The 20,269-nt window shown below is 42.6% G+C and overlaps 1 protein-coding gene across 1 annotated transcript; it reads right to left on the bottom strand.

Annotated features, from left to right (window-relative positions):
- Positions 1 to 14,402: 14,402 nt before the first annotated feature.
- On the bottom strand, positions 14,403 to 15,242 carry LOC137257487 (uncharacterized). Its single transcript, XM_067794817.1, has one exon. The coding sequence runs from the start codon at positions 15,240 to 15,242 to the stop codon at positions 14,403 to 14,405; it is 840 nt and encodes a 279-aa protein (XP_067650918.1).
- Between the last annotated feature and the right edge of the window lie 5,027 nt (positions 15,243 to 20,269).

Raw genomic sequence — 20,269 nt, 5'->3', positions numbered from 1 at the left:
ATTCGAATGATCAGTGTATCGATTAAGTGTTATGATAATTGGATAAGCTTGTTTAGAACGTGGGGTCCATTAATGAATCGTTTGCCAGTGCATGAACTGTGACTGTAAATATCAAAGTGCGTGCCACACCGGCTACACCATGCGTGTTATATCTCAATCACTGTAGACGTAGCTGTATAGGAAATGTTCGTTATATATTAACCGTAGAAGGCGCTCGTCGCCAGATGAACAGTTGGCTAGCACTAGAAGAACAGCACAGGAAATTCGTCGCTATGTTCTTAAAACAGGTGTTCGTTACAAGCTGTTTCAGGTGCTCGGTACTGCATGTATCTAGGGCAGGCTTCTGTAAATTGGCGCAGTTAGGACAGGTCAGATATGATATCTGTCACTTACCACACATTGGCAGGGCAGGTGTCAGTCACTTGACGTAGCTAGGACAGCTGTTCGTCACTAGACAAAGTTATGACAGGCGTATAGTCGTTGCATACCCATGGCATGCATGCGTAGCTGGGAGAGGTGTCCGTCACGTAGCTTGGAGTGGTGTCCGTCACGTAGCTTGGAGAGATGTCCGTCACTTAGTTTGGAGAGGTGTCCGTCACGTACCTGGGCCAGGTATTCAGATATTCTGTATTTCGTCACTAGATGTGGCTGGGAGAGTGTCTGTCACGTACGAGGGGATGTCAATAAGTTTTGAACCTTGCACAGAAAAACACAAAATATTGGTATGAACCACATTTATTTTTCAACATAGTCCCTTTGTGAGTCAAGCCACTTGTCCCATATTTTCTGCCAGGCGCTGATGCCATCTCTGAAGAAGGCGCCATTTTGGTCCTCAAACCAAGCCTCAGTAGCAGTAATAAGCTCATTATCATCCTGAAATCTACGATCACGCGAGTGTTTCTTAGAGATTTGGGAATAGATGGTAATCACTTGGTGCCCGGTCTGGAGAGTAGCGGGGATGCGGCAAGATTTCGTACCCACATTCCTGGACAGCAGCGACTGCAACGCGAGAGGTGTGTACTGGAGCATTGTCTTGATGTAGAAGATTCATTGTTCTTCCTTTTGGTAAGTAATCTATGTGGGTGACGCCTTTGCTATCCCAGAAGACTGTCGCCATTACCTTCTGCACTGATATGGAGGTTTTGAACTTTTTTGGTCCTGGGAGAAGTGACATGTTTCCGTTCCATGGATTCTTGTTTGCTCTCAGGATCATAGTGGTGGATCCAGGCTTCATCACAGGTTACTAGCCTCAAGTGAAAATCTTCTGGATTCTTGTTGTATCTGGTTAGCATGGGGTTGCTTATGGTGACCCTTGTTTGCTTCATTTCATCTGTAATCATTCTTGGCACCCATCTTGCGCACACCTTAGACATGACGAGATGTTCATGAAGAATTGTCTCGATGGATCCGTGTGAAATGCCGAAATGTGTGATTCGACGATTTTCCAGCACAAGTCTATGCACTCTGTCAATATTTTCCTGATTAGTGCTTATTGTTGGGCGACCTGGACGGGGGTCATCTTCAAGACTCTCTCTACCATGCTTAAATTCATTGACCCATCGTTTGATGGTAGTAGATGAAGGGGAAGACTTCCCATAAACTGCTGAAAGCCTTTCTTCAATGTTCTTCGCCGAGTTTCCTTCAAGAACTAAAAACGTAATTACTGCCCTATACTCAATTTTATTCATTTTCATGCCGTGAGGGGGGTCTCTTTCTGTCAATGTGAGCTGTTCAATAACTTCTGAGAGTAGGATACCAAAACTTACATATCACATCAGCTACACCCCAAGGTTCAATGTTGTACCATAGGTTGTGACACCTGGGTATGAAAAATGCTCAAGGCTCAAAACTTACTGACATCCCCTCGTAGTTAGGGAAGGTATTCTGGATTCGTCATTAGGCCTAACTAAGTGACGAAATACATAACTAGTACTGCTTACTGGTGGCAGATGTCCCTCACTTGCACAATTTGAACAGGAATATGGCGCTTTACATGGGGCAGGTGTTCGTCACTGAATGTTGCTGAAGCAGGTGTCCACCACTTCGTGTAGCTTGGACAGGTCCATTCGATATCGATGGGACAGGTGTGGAACCCTCGTAAGACGAGAGACAGATATGCACAATTCTGCCTTTTCTATTCCACTGATGCAACATAATGGGCTGGGCTACTTTCGCATTATTTACTTGTATTCAGCCTGAAGCCTAGTAGTGCTTAAGCACTGCTGATAAGTCAGAAAGAAATGAGTGATAATACACATCGCGTTATGCACTTATACGTTGTTAAAGTATTGTGAGATTTCATGCGTAGTATTGTTACAGTATTGAGGTGTGTCATGTGTGGTATTGTTACAGTATTACGGCGTGTCATGTGTGGTATTGTTACAGTATTCTGACGTTTCGTGTGCAGTATTGTTACAGTATTGTAGCGTCGAGGTTTGAGTACGAAATGAAATGGAGTTTACGTAGAGCGCACGTCAGAATTTTATGTATGTATGTATGTATGTGTGTATGTATGTATGTGTGTGTGTGTGTGTGTGTGTGTGTGTGTATGTATGTATGTATGATAATTAATATATGTTAGTATTGTTACAGTATTGTAGCGTCGAGGTTTGAGTACGAAATGAAATGGAGTTTACGTAGAGCGCACGTCAGAATTTTATATATGTATGTATGTATGTATGTATGTATGTATGTATGTATGTATGTATGTATGTATGTATGTATGTATGTATGTATGATAATCAATATATGTTAGTATTGTTACAGTATTGTAGCGTCGAGGTTTGAGTACGAAATGAAATGCAGTTTACGTAGAGCGCACGTCAGAATTTCATGTATGTATGTATGTATGTATGTATGTATGTATGTATGTATGTATGTATGTATGTATGTATGTATGTATGTATGTATGTATGTATGTATGATAATTAATATATGTTAAACGAACAATGTCTTATTAAAACTATTTCCTAGCAGCCAAAACTCCATACTTTTCCCCACGATACGTCACTCCATGGCGTGTCCTGGCAACTTGGTTCGTACTGCGTTCGTGTTTTACCTCACAACATGTAGATGTTTATATCAATGCGACAGTGACGGCACTTCCTAGTTCCTCAACTAGTGTACGACCCCCACCCGGAAATGGGGGCCCGGGGGAAGGGGAGCCAGTCCGAGTACATCTGCGATATTGTGGTGTGTTGGGTAAACTCTCAGTGTTGAATCAAACTCCGCCAAGTTGGATACCAGCGAGAAGATCTGCCGTAAGCCGCACTGTGATTGGCTGAGATGTTGATAATCAGGATTATGATTGGTTGAGAACCTGTATTGATCTTCAGAGCTGTGACCCTTATTGTAAGTTTACTTTTCACGGGAACAACATGGTTCTTATCCGAAGTGCAAATTACTCAGGTATTAATAGCAATTAAACTAACATTTGTGAAGCAATTAAACCCAACCAGGAAACAATCAAAGGAAGTGTTTTGTTTTGGAACATTATTTAACAAACAATTTTTACAACAATATGGTGCGTTCAGGTTAAAAATTGTCAAACATATAAACACACTCTTATTAAGCATATATGTCTGAATTTCCTTGTCAGGTTTCGTACTAAGAATGACTAAGGGTGCAGAGCAACTATTCAGTGTTATGGAACCGACTTTCAAAGATTATTTAAGAAGATTCAAACGCAATACAGCTCGGTCCGTTTATAATACATACATGTACATTTGATCATTTTACCCCATGTAAACATTATTGTGAATTAATGCCAAGTTCTTGCCTTCAAGTGACACCAACTGCCTTCATTACAACCTTTGATTTCTTGTCTTCAAATGACAACCACTGCCCACATTGTAACTAATAGTATGCATTTCTTGGCTTCAAATGACAACCACTGCCCACATTGTAACTAAAAGTATGTATTTCTTGTCTTCAAGTGACACCCAATGAATGTATTGCAACCATTGATTTCTTCTTGCCTACACGTGCCGCCAAGTGTCTTTATTGCAACCATTGATTTCTTGCCTACACGTGCCGCCAAGTGTCTTTATTGCAACCATGGAATGCTTGTCTGCAAGTGACAACCGATGAATATGTTACTACAACTGAATTACTGCCTTCAAGAGACATCTGATTATGTTACTACAATTGATTTCTTGTCTCCCGGTGACAACCGATGAATATGCCACTACCATTGATTTCATGCCCACAAGTGACAACCGACGAATATATTACTACCACTGATGTCTTTCCTTCAGGTGACAACCGATGAACATGTTACTACCACTGATGTCTTTCCTTCAGGTGACAACCGATGAACATGTTACTACCATTGATGTCTTTTCTTCAAGTGACAACCGATGAACATGTTACTACCATTGATTTCTCATCTACAAGTGACAACTGACAAATATTTTACTACCACTGATTCCTCGTCTTCAAGTGACAACCGATGAATATGTTACTACCATTTATTTCATGTCTTTAAATGCCACCCACTCTCTTTATTGCTATCACGGAGTTCTTGTCTTACACGACACACAATTAATATATTTCGATCACGGAGTTCTTGTCTGTTGAATGACACCCATTGACTATGTTACTGTTACGGATGTCTTGTCTCAAAGGGACAACCAATGAAATTATTACAACAACAGAATGAATTTACCAACTGCCTTCATTACAACCACAGATTTTTTGTATTCAGCAGCGTTTGTACGTACGTCCCGATTCTTGTTAAAGCGACATCTCTAGAACTGTTGTACACAATGTCTTCAAATTTGGTGACAGCTTGCATTAGGAGATAACACAGACACCAGTTGATTGGGGTGACCTTGACCTTATTTTAAAGGTCACCCCGATCCTTTGACCACTCTTCAAACTCTTGTTAACGCGATATCTCATGAGATGTTGTACGCAATGTCTCCAAATTTGGTGACAGCCTCCATTGGGGGATAGTCAGTTTGGATGACCTTGACCTTGGTTTCAAGGTCATCACGACTCTTTGACCACTCTTCAAACTCTTGTTAGCGTGATATCTTATCAACTGTTATACCCAATGTCTCCACATTTGATGACAGCCTACACTGGGGGATTACATGGACACCAATTGATTTGGGTGACCTTGATCTTATTTTCAAGGTCACCACGACTCTCGATAAAGCAATATCTCATAAGCTGTTGTACTCAGTGTCTTGAAATTTGGTGACAACCTACACTGGGGGATTACATAAACACCATTCGATTTGGGTGATCTTGATTTTATTTTCAGTGTGACCACGACACTTTGTTCGTTTTACAAACATTGCAACCAATGTTCAGTTTTGTCGACAGCCTACACTGAGTGATTATGCAGGTACCAGTCACTGCATGCATCTTGTGTATGACCAAAAAGTAAAAAGTAGTGAATATGTTATATATATTTCAATCGTCTTTATCGGCGGGGGACATTGACACATTAGTGGCAAACACTTGTTTGTCTTCAAATGCCATCCACTCTCTTTATTAGTAACTTGTATGTCTTGTTTTAAATGACACCTAGTGAATATATTACGATCAAGGATGCCGGTGCTACGATCATGGATTAAAACGCGGCGGATGTGGACTGGTTAACTTTTCATGGATTGCCTGCCCTTGTCCCTGAACTGTGCACGACAACGCAATCTACTTTGCACATTGAACCTTAGGTGCACGTGTTTTCAATCAAAACTGCTTTTAACAGAAATACGTTTGGGACAGTACTGTTCATATCTTGTGTGTACATTCGTTTTCAGGGATAAAACATTTGTGTACTCGTGCTTTAGCTGTTTTGTTTTTGTTTGTTTAACGCCGCACTCAGCAACAATCCAGCTTTATTATCTGTAAATAGTCGAGTCTAGGCCAGGTTCTCAACATCATGGGCATCGATCTACACAGCTGGGATATGATGACATGTGTCCAGCAAGTCAGCGAGCCTGACCACCCCATCCCGTTAGTTGCCTCTAACGACAAGCAAGGATTCCCGAGGACCAGGTCTAACTCAGTTCTTTACCGGTGTGGTTCTGACAAACCATGAAACCCGGAAGTATTGTCAGGACATTCATGGCGTTCTGTGAAGGGTATGATTGAAACATGTGAGCCGAGTGGGGTGAAATCAAATGGGGCTTAACGTCGCGCTTAAGAACATTTTGCCCATATGACGGCATGCATACGCGTGTGTGTATGCTTGCTTGTATGAGCTCATACTTAACCTGGTTTTATAGTGCCAACTCGCTGAGAAACCATGCCGCAATTGAGCAGGAATAACCCACTCATGACACATGATGCTGACTCCCAACCGACCAGTCCTTGTCCTCGGCATTAATGCCGAGTGCCAGGTAGGGTCCAACAAGTACCTTATTTTAACGTCTTTTGGTATGACACGGCCAGGGATGAGCCAGCGATGGACGGACGCTATAACTACAGCGTACCAAGTGTGGGAATAACTGGGGTGGAACAACAGAGAAGTGACGCTGCACAATGGTGAATGGTTCACGGTGTGGTATCCGATTCACGAATGGATTGAAACGTTATTTTCAACGTAGCGGAGGGCTGTGTGCCACGGCAACAACCACGACCAGGTCGATATGGGTGCGGTAGTGTCGAACTTTATCAACCGGCGATCTGTTATCATGAATGTTCATCAGAGTATCCAGCGATACGCTGAATAAATCTCAAACAATTCCATTCGCAAGAATTATCGACAGAATTATTGAACTGATGACAACGCCAGACGATCACGGACATTATCCCAAAGAAAAAGGCATACAGATACTGAAGATTCGCCCGCCAAGTCAACTCACTTGGTCGCAAGAGAGCATCCATTGGAGAACTTCTTCATCTATATATTGCCCCCCTTCCTTATCTATGGGATCGACGTCGACGAACTTGGGGTAGCTATACAGGTGTGATGGTGGACAATTCCGAGGAAAAGTTTCAACAGTTACTCAAAACTATGCCGCCTGGGTATCACCCAACACAGTTGACGCACCATTGCGTAGAAAGATGCTCATGATGTTGATCACTGGGTTGTATGGTCCACACTCGATTATTACAGACCGTCGCCATACAGCTAGTTGTCTCACAGTCCTTGGCCCGTAGTATTTTCCATACAGCCTAGCCATCCCTGCAATGCTAAAGCCCCAAATGACGTAATTTAAGTCTAAGTTAAATGGTAAATGGGTTACCGTCCCAAATTGTAAAGGGCTAAACCTATCAACGAGTTTCTCATGAGCACTGTAACTAGGATACCCCATTCAAACAGTACCAGCGTTTCTATAACTCCGACAGGGATGCGAACCACTGGTCTATTGCTCTCTGGGCAGACGCGCTATCCACTACACCATGGGACTAGTCAAACACTGCTGTCTATATCGACCATATAGCTTTAGCAGATACAGCGCCTCAAGCCAAAATACGAATGTGTGTCAAATGTGATGCTGTTTCTGTAGTGGATCGTTCATGCGTCATGGCAGCGCCTGCTGTTCGAGAGGTCGTCATGGTACCCAAAGCTATCCACTCCTTCCATCGGCACGGACACCACGCCTGCGAGGATGTATGTTGCCGTCACTATCGCCACCGACAGCTGTGTTCTGACTCCCTCTCACAGGCAGATAGCTGCACATCACCACAGTGGCACACAGCAGGCGAGTTGTAATGCCAACAGCAGCTAGGACAGAGGCTCTTTCCGCCAAGCTCCCCACGTGTTTATTTGGTCTACTTGTGCCTGTACAACTGGCTGCAGTTCCTCCCCACCACTAGGGAAGTACTCCCACCCTCCCTGCCTCCCAGCTGCTCGGCCACCGAACAGAAGCGGATCTCAGCCTGCAGGGCAGGTTGTTGTGACCTGAGAATACAGGGGAGGGACAGGGGGAGGGTACGCGAGATGTAATCAGGCCACAGCACTAGACTTGCTGTACTCACGGTCTCCTGGTTTGTCTTGTGAGACATTGACAAGAGTAGACAAGAAGTCGCATACTGAATCTGATGTTAGTACGAGCATCACGAGCTTCACCAAGGGGAATACTGGTAATTGTCCAAGAGGCAGGCAAAGGATAATTAATGGGGACTCGTGATGAGTGAGTAAGTGAGTGAGTGAGTGAGTATGAGTTTTACGCCGCTTTAACATTATTCCTGCAATATCATGGTTGGTGGGGACTCATACTGACAGCGGATTGGCGAGTTTGTGTATAAGTACGTTCGTGTGCGTGTGAGTGCGCGTGTGTATGTGCGTTGCTGTGTACGTGTGTGCGTGCATGCGTGCATGGGTATTTGCGGAATGAAAGGATGGATGTATGGGTGTCACCGGGTGACCGGTTGTAGTCACTGGGAGAAATTGTCCAGTTGGTGCAGGAGTTACTGGCTGTTTCTGTGTCTCTGCAGAAAGTTCCGATTAAGAGGAGAAAGTTTGCCGTGGCCCTCTCGATCCCTCCCTGCTGTCGTCCCCGAGCTACTGTGTTTGTACTACGACACGGGGACAAAAGAGAACATCGTACAAATAACCAAAAAAGAGTATGTCTATCAGACACTGTATTTAGAGAGATGTTAATCTCATATTTGTTCAATGAAACAAAGAGTGTGTTCAACAGACAGAATACATTACTGGCGACCGCAAATCACTGTAAAGATTTCTACTTAAAACTAAATATTTTTTGTATAATTTTCATCTTCCTAAACCATTAACCATTATTTTTGCCTCTATTTAAATAGGTTTGCTGAACGTCCGTGATCCAAACATGAATACAGCTGTTGATACGTTATGCCGTGAATATGTTAACCGATTTACAGACTGTGGCATATTAAGTAGTACTGAAGATGCATCATACCACACTGATTTATACAGGACAGTACTGAGAGCGTAGCATATTATACGTCACTGTGTGTGTGTGTGTGTGTGTGTGTGTGTGTGTGTGTGTGTGTGTGTGTGTGTGTGTGTGTGTGTGTGTGTGTGTGTGTTATACAGGACAGGATTGATGCTATGTTATATATCACTGATGTATGTGTTATGTACAGGACAGGACTGATACTATATTATATGTCACAGTGTGCGTTACTAGTATATGCAGGACAGGACTTATGGTATATTATACTACACTGATGTATGCGTTATCTACAGAACAGGACTGATGGTGTATTATACTACACTGATGTATGTGTTGTGTACAGGTCAGGACTGATGGTGTCTTATATATGACTGATGTATGTGTTGTGTACAGGTCAGGACTGATGGTGTATTATATATGACTGATGTATGTGTTGTGTACAGGTCAGGACTGATGGTGTACTATATATCACTGATGTATGTGTTATATACAGGACATGACTGATGGTGTATTATACTACACTGATGTATGTGTTGTGTACAGGTCAGGATTGATGGTGTATTATATATGACTGATGTATATGTTGTGTACAGGTCAGGACTGATGGTGTATTATATATGACTGATGTATGTGTTGTGTACAGGTCAGGACTGATGGTGTACTATATATCACTGATGTATGTGTTATATACAGGACATGACTGATGGTGTATTATACTACACTGATGTATGTGTTGTGTACAGGTCAGGACTGATGGTGTATTATATATGACTGATGTATGTGTTGTGTACAGGTCAGGACTGATGGTGTATTATACTACACTGATGTATGTGTTGTGTACAGGTCAGGACTGATGGTGTATTATATATGACTGATGTATGTGTTGTGTACAGGTCAGGACTGATGGTGTATTATACTACACTGATGTATGTGTTGTGTACAGGTCAGGACTGATGGTGTATTATATATGACTGATGTATGTGTTATATACAGAACAGGACTGATGGTGTATTATACTACACTGATGTATGTGTTGTGTACAGGTCAGGACTGATGGTGTATTATACTACACTGATGTATGTGTTGTGTACAGGTCAGGACTGATGGTGTATTATATATGACTGATGTATGTGTTATATACAGAACAGGACTGATGGTGTATTATACTACACTGATGTCTGTGTTGTGTACAGGTCAGGACTGATGGTGTATTATACTACACTGATGTATGTGTTGTGTACAGGTCAGGACTGATGGTGTATTATATATGACTGATGTATGTGTTGTGTACAGGTCAGGACTGATGGTGTATTATACTACACTGATGTATGTGTTGTGTACAGGTCAGGACTGATGGTGTATTATATATGACTGATGTATGTGTTATATCCAGAACAGGACTGATGGTGTATTATACTAGACTGATGTCTGTGTTGTGTACAGGTCAGGACTGATGGTGTATTATACTACACTGATGTATGTGTTGTGTACAGGTCAGGACTGATGGTGTATTATATATGACTGATGTATGTGTTATATACAGAACAGGACTGATGGTGTATTATACTACACTGATGTATGTGTTGTGTACAGGTCAGGACTGATGGTGTATTATATATGACTGATGTATGTGTTATATACAGAACAGGACTGATGGTGTATTATACTACACTGATGTATGTGTTGTGTACAGGTCAGGACTGATGGTGTATTATACTACACTGATGTATGTGTTGTGTACAGGTCAGGACTGATGGTGTATTATATATGACTGATGTATGTGTTATATACAGAACAGGACTGATGGTGTATTATACTAGACTGATGTCTGTGTTGTGTACAGGTCAGGACTGATGATGTACTAAGTATCACTGATGTATGTATTATATACAGGACAGGAATGATGGTGCACTATGTATGAATGATGTATGTGTTATATGCAGGGCAGGACTGATGGTGCACTATGTATGACTGATGTATGTGTTATATGCAGGTCAGGACTGATGGTGTACTATATATCACTGATGTATGTGTTATATACAGGAGATGCCTGGCGGTGTATTATACTACACTGATGTATGTGTTATATACAGAACAGGACTGATGGTGTACTATATATCACTGATGTATGTGTTGTGTGCACGTCAGGACTGATGATGTTTTTTACTACACTGATGTATGCCTTGTGTACAGGTCAGGACCGATGGTGTATTATACACCACTGATGTATGTGTTGTGTACAGGTCAGGACTGATGGTATGTTATGTATCACTGATGTATGTGTTATATACAGGACAGGACTGATGGTGTATTTTACTACACTGATGTATGTGTTGTGTACAGGACATGACTGATGACATATGCTATATCACTGATGTATGTGTTGCGCACAGGACAGGACTGATGTTGTGTTATATTTCACTGATGTGTTATATGTCACTGATATGGGTGTTATATACAGGACAGGACTGAGTGTGTATTGTACCTCGGTGATGTATGCGTTATATACAGGACAGTACTGATGATGTATTGTACCACACTGGTGTATATGTTATATACAGGACAGTACTGATGATGTATTGTACCACACTGGTGTATGTGTTATATACAGGACAGGACTGATGATGTATTGTACCACACTGGTGTATGTGTTATATACAGGACAGTACTGATGATGTATTGTACCGTACCACACTGGTGTATGCGTTATATACAGGACAGTACTGATGATGTATTGTACCACACTGGTGTATGTTTTATATGCAGGACAGTACTGATGATGTATTGTACCACACTGGTGTATGTGTTATATACAGGACAGTACTGGTGATGTATTGTACCACACTGGTGTATGTGTTATATACAGGACAGGACTGATGATGTATTGTACCACACTGGTGTATGTGTTATATACAGGACAGTACTGATGATGTATTGTACCGTACCACACTGGTGTATGTGTTATATACAGGACAGTACTGATGATGTATTGTACCACACTGGTGTATGTTTTATATGCAGGACAGTACTGATGATGTATTGTACCACACTGGTGTATGTGTTATATACAGGACAGGACTGATGATGTAATGTACCACACTGGTGTATGTGTTATTTACAGGACAGTACTGATGATGTATTGTACCACACTTGTGTATGTGTTATATACAGAATAGTAGTTAGCTAACTTAGTACTAGAAGTGTCAGTCAGAACATGCATGTAAGTTTTAACTGGGAAGATCAGTCACGTGGCTCCACTCCGTGTGTTTGTTATCACTATCCTGGTGTTCGCTGCATTCTTTGGTAGTGGGTTGCTGGAGCATTCATGATCTGTGCCATGTGAACATAGGTGTCGCCAGCCTGAAAAACTAAACGTCGACCCACACGTTCTATGTGTTATAAAGAACGTCCGTCTGTCCGTCCGTATGTACTGCCCAGTTACCCTTCAAATTACGGCGTGGGGTCAGCTCAGTCAATCATGGTGGTGCCACCCCACAACATAACCGAACCACCGGGGTCTCAAGTTCGCACTGGCCTGACGTTCATTTTCCACGTCATTTCCACGTTCATTTCCACGTCACCACAAACGACCACGCCTAATTTCGAAATGAATCAGAAATCACCTTAAAACAGGAAACATGATCGGTAATGACGTGAACGTTATTTACACCACTGACACTTGAAAACTTGAAAAACAATATGTGACTGCACGGAGATTAGCTGTTTTAGACGATTTCTGAACGTCGGGCCCACGTCACAAAGCCATCTCAGCGCTACAATGATCGTAACTCCCATATTCTAACACAGGCTTAGGTCTTAACGCCCAGATAGCTTCGTGCTAGTGGGCATTCTGCCGCACGATAAGTACGTTCCTTTGCTTGTTCAAGGACATTTTATTATATTAGGTAAACTACAGCCATATGAGAAGCAGAATCAATAAGCCAGAAATGATACGCAATAGGACAAACATTACAGAATAGTCGACCTTAATTAAATTAAGTGAGTGAGTTGACAGTGAGTTGAGGTGAGGAATGACACATTAAGCAGCTTTGTTGTGGCATATACCAACTATCTGACTATAACAACACTAATGTCTGTGTCTCATACAGAACACATATGGCAAAGTTCGCTGACATAGACGAACTTACATGGCTATTAGACAACAAACAAATCTTTGCTCTAATACTTCATAATTATTAAAATTTATGTTTTATGATGCCCGACTATTTTAAAAGCATACATTAGAATTTCAATCATCTGTTCGAGCTGAAAACTATTTGCAAAATATCTTCAACAACTACTCTCAATAAATCCATATACAAACAACCATTATCTCTTGTAGTAAACGACCTCCTGGCGTGCTGTTCAATTGTTCCCTACTTATGCATCCGAAAAACATCAACCTATCACAACAGTCAACAGATGTTCCAAATGGTCAAAGCAATATTTTCGTCATGATATGTCTGTATATCGTACTCTGCGGGAAGTATATTACAAACTGCATGGAGGCGCGACCAGCGTTGCCATTATAGTGAACAACATCTGTAGCACTTCACGCTCGACTGACGGTCGTAGTGCGGCATGTTCCAGCCTAGCCGGAGACGCTAACATGGAGAACGTCCACACCCACAACTGGTCGAACAGTCCGGTGACGTTTTTCGCGTACGAGGAACGTTCAGAGGCGACAGAATACAATAAACGGCACGAGTGTATTTCCTGTTAGCCAAACCTGCAGTGAACGAATTCCTAGGTCGTGTTAACAAATATAGAGAGGCCTGCAAATCGTTAACCTTTACAGGCCAGACACAGCAGTTGCGGACATTGTGAGCACCGATCCAGGCCGCCAGGTTAAGAAAACAAACCAAGTTACCCTACTGCAGTGGTGTAAGAAAATATCCACACTTACGGCAATTCGCAATCCCCTGCCGCTGATTGGCATGTGTGTGTGTGCGTGTGTGCGTGTGTGCGTGTGTGCGAGTGCGAGCCTGCTTGTACTTGTATACAGTACTAGTGGTCCATGTGTAGAAACACTGTAGACAATTTCACATGATGGAATCCCCTTTAACTGTGTGGCATAGGGGTGTGCACAAGTGCGAGCCTGCTTGTACATGTAGAGACCAATCTATCAGTGCCACGTTTTAAAGGATCTTGGTAAGGATTAGCCTGGAATCAAACTATCCATCACATTGTCTAATACTACCAGGGCATTATGTACTGGGACTTTGTACAGAATGGCTTGATTCTTATTCTGTCTAGGCTCGGATAAGAGTCAGATGAACTGTGTGAACTGTTCTGATGACAAGCATTGGGCCTAGTGGACCACGTGTCCTCAAAAGAGGACAGATGGACCATGTGTTTTCTAGAGAAAACTAGAGACCCATGCGTTATTTAGAGAGAACATGTAGACCATGTGTTCCGTAGAGAGGACTGGTGGACCATGTGCTCTGTGGAGAGGACAGGTGGAACCTTTTGTGTTCTGTAGAGAGGACAGGTGGGCCACGTGTTCTTTGGAGAAGACAGGTGGACCATGTGCTCTGTAGAGAGGACAGGTGGACCATGTGTTCTTTAAAGAGGACTGGTGGGCAATGCTTTCTGTAGAGTGGACAGGTGCACCATGTGTTCTGTAGAGAGGACAGGTGGACCATGTGTTCTGTAGAGATGACAGGTGGACCATGTGTTCTGTGGAGAGGACAGGTAGTCCATGTGTTCTGTAGAGGTGACAGGAGGACCATGTGTTCTGTGGAGAGGACAGGTGGACCACGTGTTCTTTAGAGAGGACTGGTGGGCAATGCTTTCTGTAGAGTGGACAGGTGGACCATGTGTTCTGTAGAGAGGACAGGTGGACCATGTGTTCTTTAGAGAGGACAGGTGGACCATGTGTTCTGTGGAGAGGACAGGTGGAACCCTTTGTGTTCTGTAGAGAGGACAGGTGGAACCTTTTGTGTTCTGTAGAGAGGACAGGTGGGCCACGTGTTCTTTGGAGAAGACAGGTGGACCATGTGTTCTGTAGAGAGGACAGGTGGGCCACGTGTTCTGTAGAGAGGACTGGTGGACAATGCTTTCTGTAGAGTGGACATGTGGACCATGTGTTCTGTAGAGAGGACTGGAGGACAATGTGTTCTGTAGAGAGGACAGGTGGACCATGTGTTCTCTAGAGAGCACAAGTAGTCCATGTGTTCTGTAGAGAGGACAGGTGGACCATGTGTTCTGTAGAGATGACAGGTGGACCATGTGTTCTGTGGAGAGGACAGGTAGTCCATGTGTTCTGTAGAGGTGACAGGAGGACCATGTGTTCTGTGGAGAGGACAGGTGGACCACGTGTTCTTTAGAGAGGACTGGTGGGCAATGCTTTCTGTAGAGTGGACAGGTGGACCATGTGTTCTGTAGAGAGGACAGGTGGACCATGTGTTCTTTAGAGAGGACAGGTGGACCATGTGTTCTGTGGAGAGGACAGGTGGAACCCTTTGTGTTCTGTAGAGAGGACAGGTGGAACCTTTTGTGTTCTGTAGAGAGGACAGGTGGGCCACGTGTTCTTTGGAGAAGACAGGTGGACCATGTGTTCTGTAGAGAGGACAGGTGGGCCACGTGTTCTGTAGAGAGGACTGGTGGACAATGCTTTCTGTAGAGTGGACATGTGGACCATGTGTTCTGTAGAGAGGACTGGAGGACAATGTGTTCTGTAGAGAGGACAGGTGGACCATGTGTTCTCTAGAGAGCACAAGTAGTCCATGTGTTCTGTAGAGAGGACTGGTGGACCATGTGTTCTGTAGAGAGGACAGGTAGACCGTGTGTTCTGAGGAGAGAAGCAGTGGAACATGTGGTCAATAGACAGGACAAGTGGACCTTGGTTAGAAAAGAACTGATCCTGTCAGACCATAATTGTTCATTGGAAGGTTCTAGTAAACAATACTAAAGATCCATAGTGAAGACAAGCACTGAGATAACTGGGACTACAGGTCACACACAGAACTGGATATATCAGATTCACAATCCATAATCTTCAGTCCACAGTCCTAAACATCCATAGCATATTCCTTGTATGAAGGTTCCTGTGTGCATGTTGCTGGGATTCACGTCAACAAGACACCCCATTGTTGTATGCCTTTTCCGGGATATGCTGTTTGTTGGTTTCACCAACGTGAGTGAGTGAGGGAATGGGTTTCGTTTTACATCACACTCAGCAATGTTCCAGCTATATGGCGACTGTCTGTCCGGACCAGACAATCAAGAGATCAACATCATGAGAATCGCCCTATGCAACAGGGATACGATGGCAAGTCAGCGAGTCTGACCACCCGCGAGTCTGACCACCCGCGAGTCTGACCACCTCTTGTAGCAAGTATGAGTTACTAAGTTCTAACCCACATCCTCACTGGCATGGTACATGGTCAAAGAGATTGTGATGACCAGGCGCAGAAATTGGTCGAAGATGGAGAAGATCACATATGGATCACACAAAATCCTTTGGTAAAACATCAAACATTAAATCTGGGATTTGAATCCCAGCAACAGGCAAACAAGCGTTGTGCCAATGCCTGTTTGATATCAGCATCGACCTGTGATGGTGACCTACATAAGGATGAGCTGGACACACTATAGCACTGCTGCTCTTGCTGTCGACCGCTGTTCTGTTTGTACCATGCTTAAGTTATAAACCAAGCTTCTTCAATGATGCTGGAAATATTTTTCGTCCTGAACAAATGGATTTCAGATATTGCCTCTCCGTCTTCATTTACGTTTACTTTTGTATCAGATAGTAAATGTAACAGACAAGGGTGATCTTACTCACAAGATGTTGTTATAAATATTTAGAGTGAATGAGTTGGTACATAGTATCCGACTTTGCCACCTGTGCCAGAAGTATAGAGACCTATGAGTCACATATCATATACACAGTCAATATGTGTGAAATTATTCACTGAATGCATTGTGTCATGTATAAAGCTGTACTTGTTTCATCTGCATGATTACACAGCAGATGCACTTAGCAATGACATGCAGCTGTCCGTTGAACAATGTCATACAGCTGTCCATTGAACAATGTCACACAGCTTGATCCCTGAACAATGACATGCAGCTGTCCATTGAACAATGCCATGCAGCTTGATCCCTGAACAATGCTATGCAGCTGTCCATTGAACAGTGTCACACAGCTTGATCCCTGAACAATGACATGCAGCTGTCCATTGAACAATGCCATACAGCTTGATCCAAGAACAATGCCATACAGCTGTCCATTGAACAATGTCACACAGCGTGATCCCTGAACAATGCCATACAGCTGTCCATTGAACAATGTCACACAGCTTGATCCAAGAACAATGACATACAGCTGTCCATTGAACAATGACATGCAACTGTCCATTGAACAATGTCACACAGCTTGATCCCTGAACAATGGCATACAGCTGTCCATTGAACAATGCCACACAGCTTGATCCAAGAACAATGCCATACAGCTGTCCATTCAACAATGCCACACAGCTTGATCCCTGAACAGTGCCATACAGTTGTCCATTGAACAATGCCACACAGCTTGACCGATGAACAATGCCATATAGCTGTCCATTGAACAATGCCATACAGCTTGATCCAAGAACAATACCATACAGTTGTCCATTGAACAATGCCATACAGCTTGATCCAAGAACAATGCCATACAGCTGTCCATTGAACCATGCCATACAGCTTGATCCAAGAACAATGACACGCAGCTGTCTATTGAATGCCACACAATGCCACACAGCTTGATCCCGGTACAATCCTGGGACTTCTGAAGAATACCATACATCTGGGCCACTGAACAATGCCATACAGCTTGGTCACTGAACATTACTATACAGCTGAACAATACTATACAGTCAGGCTACTGAACATTGCCATGAAGCAGGGTCACTAAACTATGCCATACAGCAGGACCACTAAGCAATGCCATACATTTGGGCTACTGAACAATGCCACACAGCTAGCACTTAACAATACCATACAGCTGGGCCACTAAACAATGCCATACAGCAGGACCACTAAGCAATGTCATACAGTTGGGCCAGTGAACAATGCCATACAGCTGGCACTTAACAATGCCATAGAGCTGGGCCACTAAACAATGTCTTACAGTTGGGCCACTGAATAATGCCATACAGTTGGGCCACTGAACAATGCCATACAGCTAGCTCTTAACAATGCCATACAGCTGGGCCACTAAACAATGCCATACATCTGGGCCACTGAACAATGCCATACAGCTGGCACTGGGCCACTGAACAATGCCACTGACATGTCCTTGACAATGCCATCCAATGTATATCTAAAAATACAACACATACAAATGTTATGCAAACATAGTATTGATGTTTTTATATTTAAATTGTTGACAAAATTTTAATGCACTGGCAGATGTTGACAAAATTATCAATAATTCAAACAACATCTTGAGAGTTGTTCTGCCCTCAAAAGATCGATAGGTTCACACAGTAAAACGTCCACTCTTATGAGGGAGACAAGGCACGCATTACTTCACTTCCCAGAAAATTTGATTCAGCTCCCTTAAACATTATATTCGATGTCTGCAAAAATATATATAATTGTATGGTGTACATCAAATATACAACAATAATAAACCTAATTCAAAAAGGAAATACTGCCTTGGTTTACATTTATTGTACAAAGCTACAGCACACAGTGTCAGCCATGGTGAAACCGAACCCTTGTAGCTACACCTGCCACAAATGATTAATGTTACTTGCTACATGATCCGTTTGGCTGTGTCAGTATGGTTTTATGCTGCTTTTAGCAATATTCCAGCAATATCATGCTGGAAGACACCAGAAATTGACTGTATCCATGTGGGGAACTGAACCAGGTCCTTAGTGGAACACTTTAACCTCTGGGCTACCCCATTAGGGGTGGACACAGCTCTTTGAGAAAGGGGGATGTGCACTGCTGAGAAAATAAGTGGTGCACCACTTTATTTTCAGCTGAAACCAAATGGTCCATTTATAAACTTTCAGCATAAAGAGAATGGGGTTGAGTAGAGGGGGGGTTGGGGGATCAGAAAAGTGTCACACATGCAATGATTGTCAACTTAAACAATGAAAGTTATAATGAGCGAAAGACATGTAGTGGATTTACGATGTGGTCAGCAGAGGTACCAAATTATAATAATGATTTCTCATTATGGGCAGTAGGTGTAGCCTTGTGGTTAAAGTCATCTTTTATCATGTGGAAGACCTGGGTTCGACTTTCAATATGGGGTACACTGCATGAACCCATCTTCTTGTTCCCTGTCATGATATTGCTAGAATATTGCTAAAAGCGGCGTAAAACTGAACACTCACCTCTCCTCTCCTCGCCTCGCCTCGCCTCACCTCACCTCACCTCACCTCACCTCACCTCACAAAAACCCAGCTTACTATTAGTGAGTGTTTTAGGGAATATTTACCCTAAAACAGAAAACTCTATGAACAAACCAAGCAATGTGCAAGAACAATGGACAATTACTGTTTTTGATTATCTGATAGTAGAATAGGGCTGAGGTTTGTATCAGAATATAGGTATGAAAGACATCACAGATTTCATACTTTTGTGTTTGCAGGGTGTGTTAGTATCATTTTATGTACATTTATATTCCAGTATTCCAGCAATATCAAGCAGGAAAGACCAGAAATGGGCTTCACACATTGCAACCATGTGGGGAACTGAACCAGGATCTTTGGTGTGATTGATGAATGCTTTAATCACTGGGCTACCTCACTGCCCCTGAGTGTGTGCATGCATGCATACATGTGTGCATGCTTTAGTAGCATTCTTTTTTTTTTTTGTATTATAAACATAAAAAATTGGTGTGGAAACTTCTTGTATGTAGATGCATCTTTTGGTAAACACAAAATTATTTACATCAATCCTTAAACTTATAAAAATCAACAAGTGCCCACAGCAGAAAACATACCATTACTTCTTAAATTATATACAAAATTCAAGGCAGTGAGATGTTTAGAAAACAAATCCGACATAACTGTAATACTTTCCATTCATAAACAGACATATTTGAAATGGGTTAAAAATAATAATGATGAAACAGATTTAGCAACTACAAGGGTTAACAGACTGCACACTTGCAACAGATAGTGAGATTTATGTGACTGTAATTTGTTAGTTCAGCTTAATTTGACTCTAAGTATGTAGCTGTGAATTCAAAACTGTCAAGCTGTAGCCTTGAGTGATATCACTCAAGGACCTCCATGATGCCTTGACCCAGTTTCCTATGTGCTACTGGTAATGTGCCTTGTATGACTGATCTCTGTGTGAGCTGTGTAGCCTTCTATCCATGTAGAGGTGGTGACTGCTTCCAAAGATTTCTAAGGAACTTTACTTGTACTCAAGAATTGTGGTGCTGTCATGGTGTCTATTTTGATTTCATTTCATTTAGAACA

This window comes from Haliotis asinina, chromosome 12 (genome assembly GCF_037392515.1).
Source record: "Haliotis asinina isolate JCU_RB_2024 chromosome 12, JCU_Hal_asi_v2, whole genome shotgun sequence".
Taxonomy (NCBI): domain Eukaryota; kingdom Metazoa; phylum Mollusca; class Gastropoda; order Lepetellida; family Haliotidae; genus Haliotis; species Haliotis asinina.
This window is presented reverse-complemented; position numbering and strand designations above follow the sequence as displayed.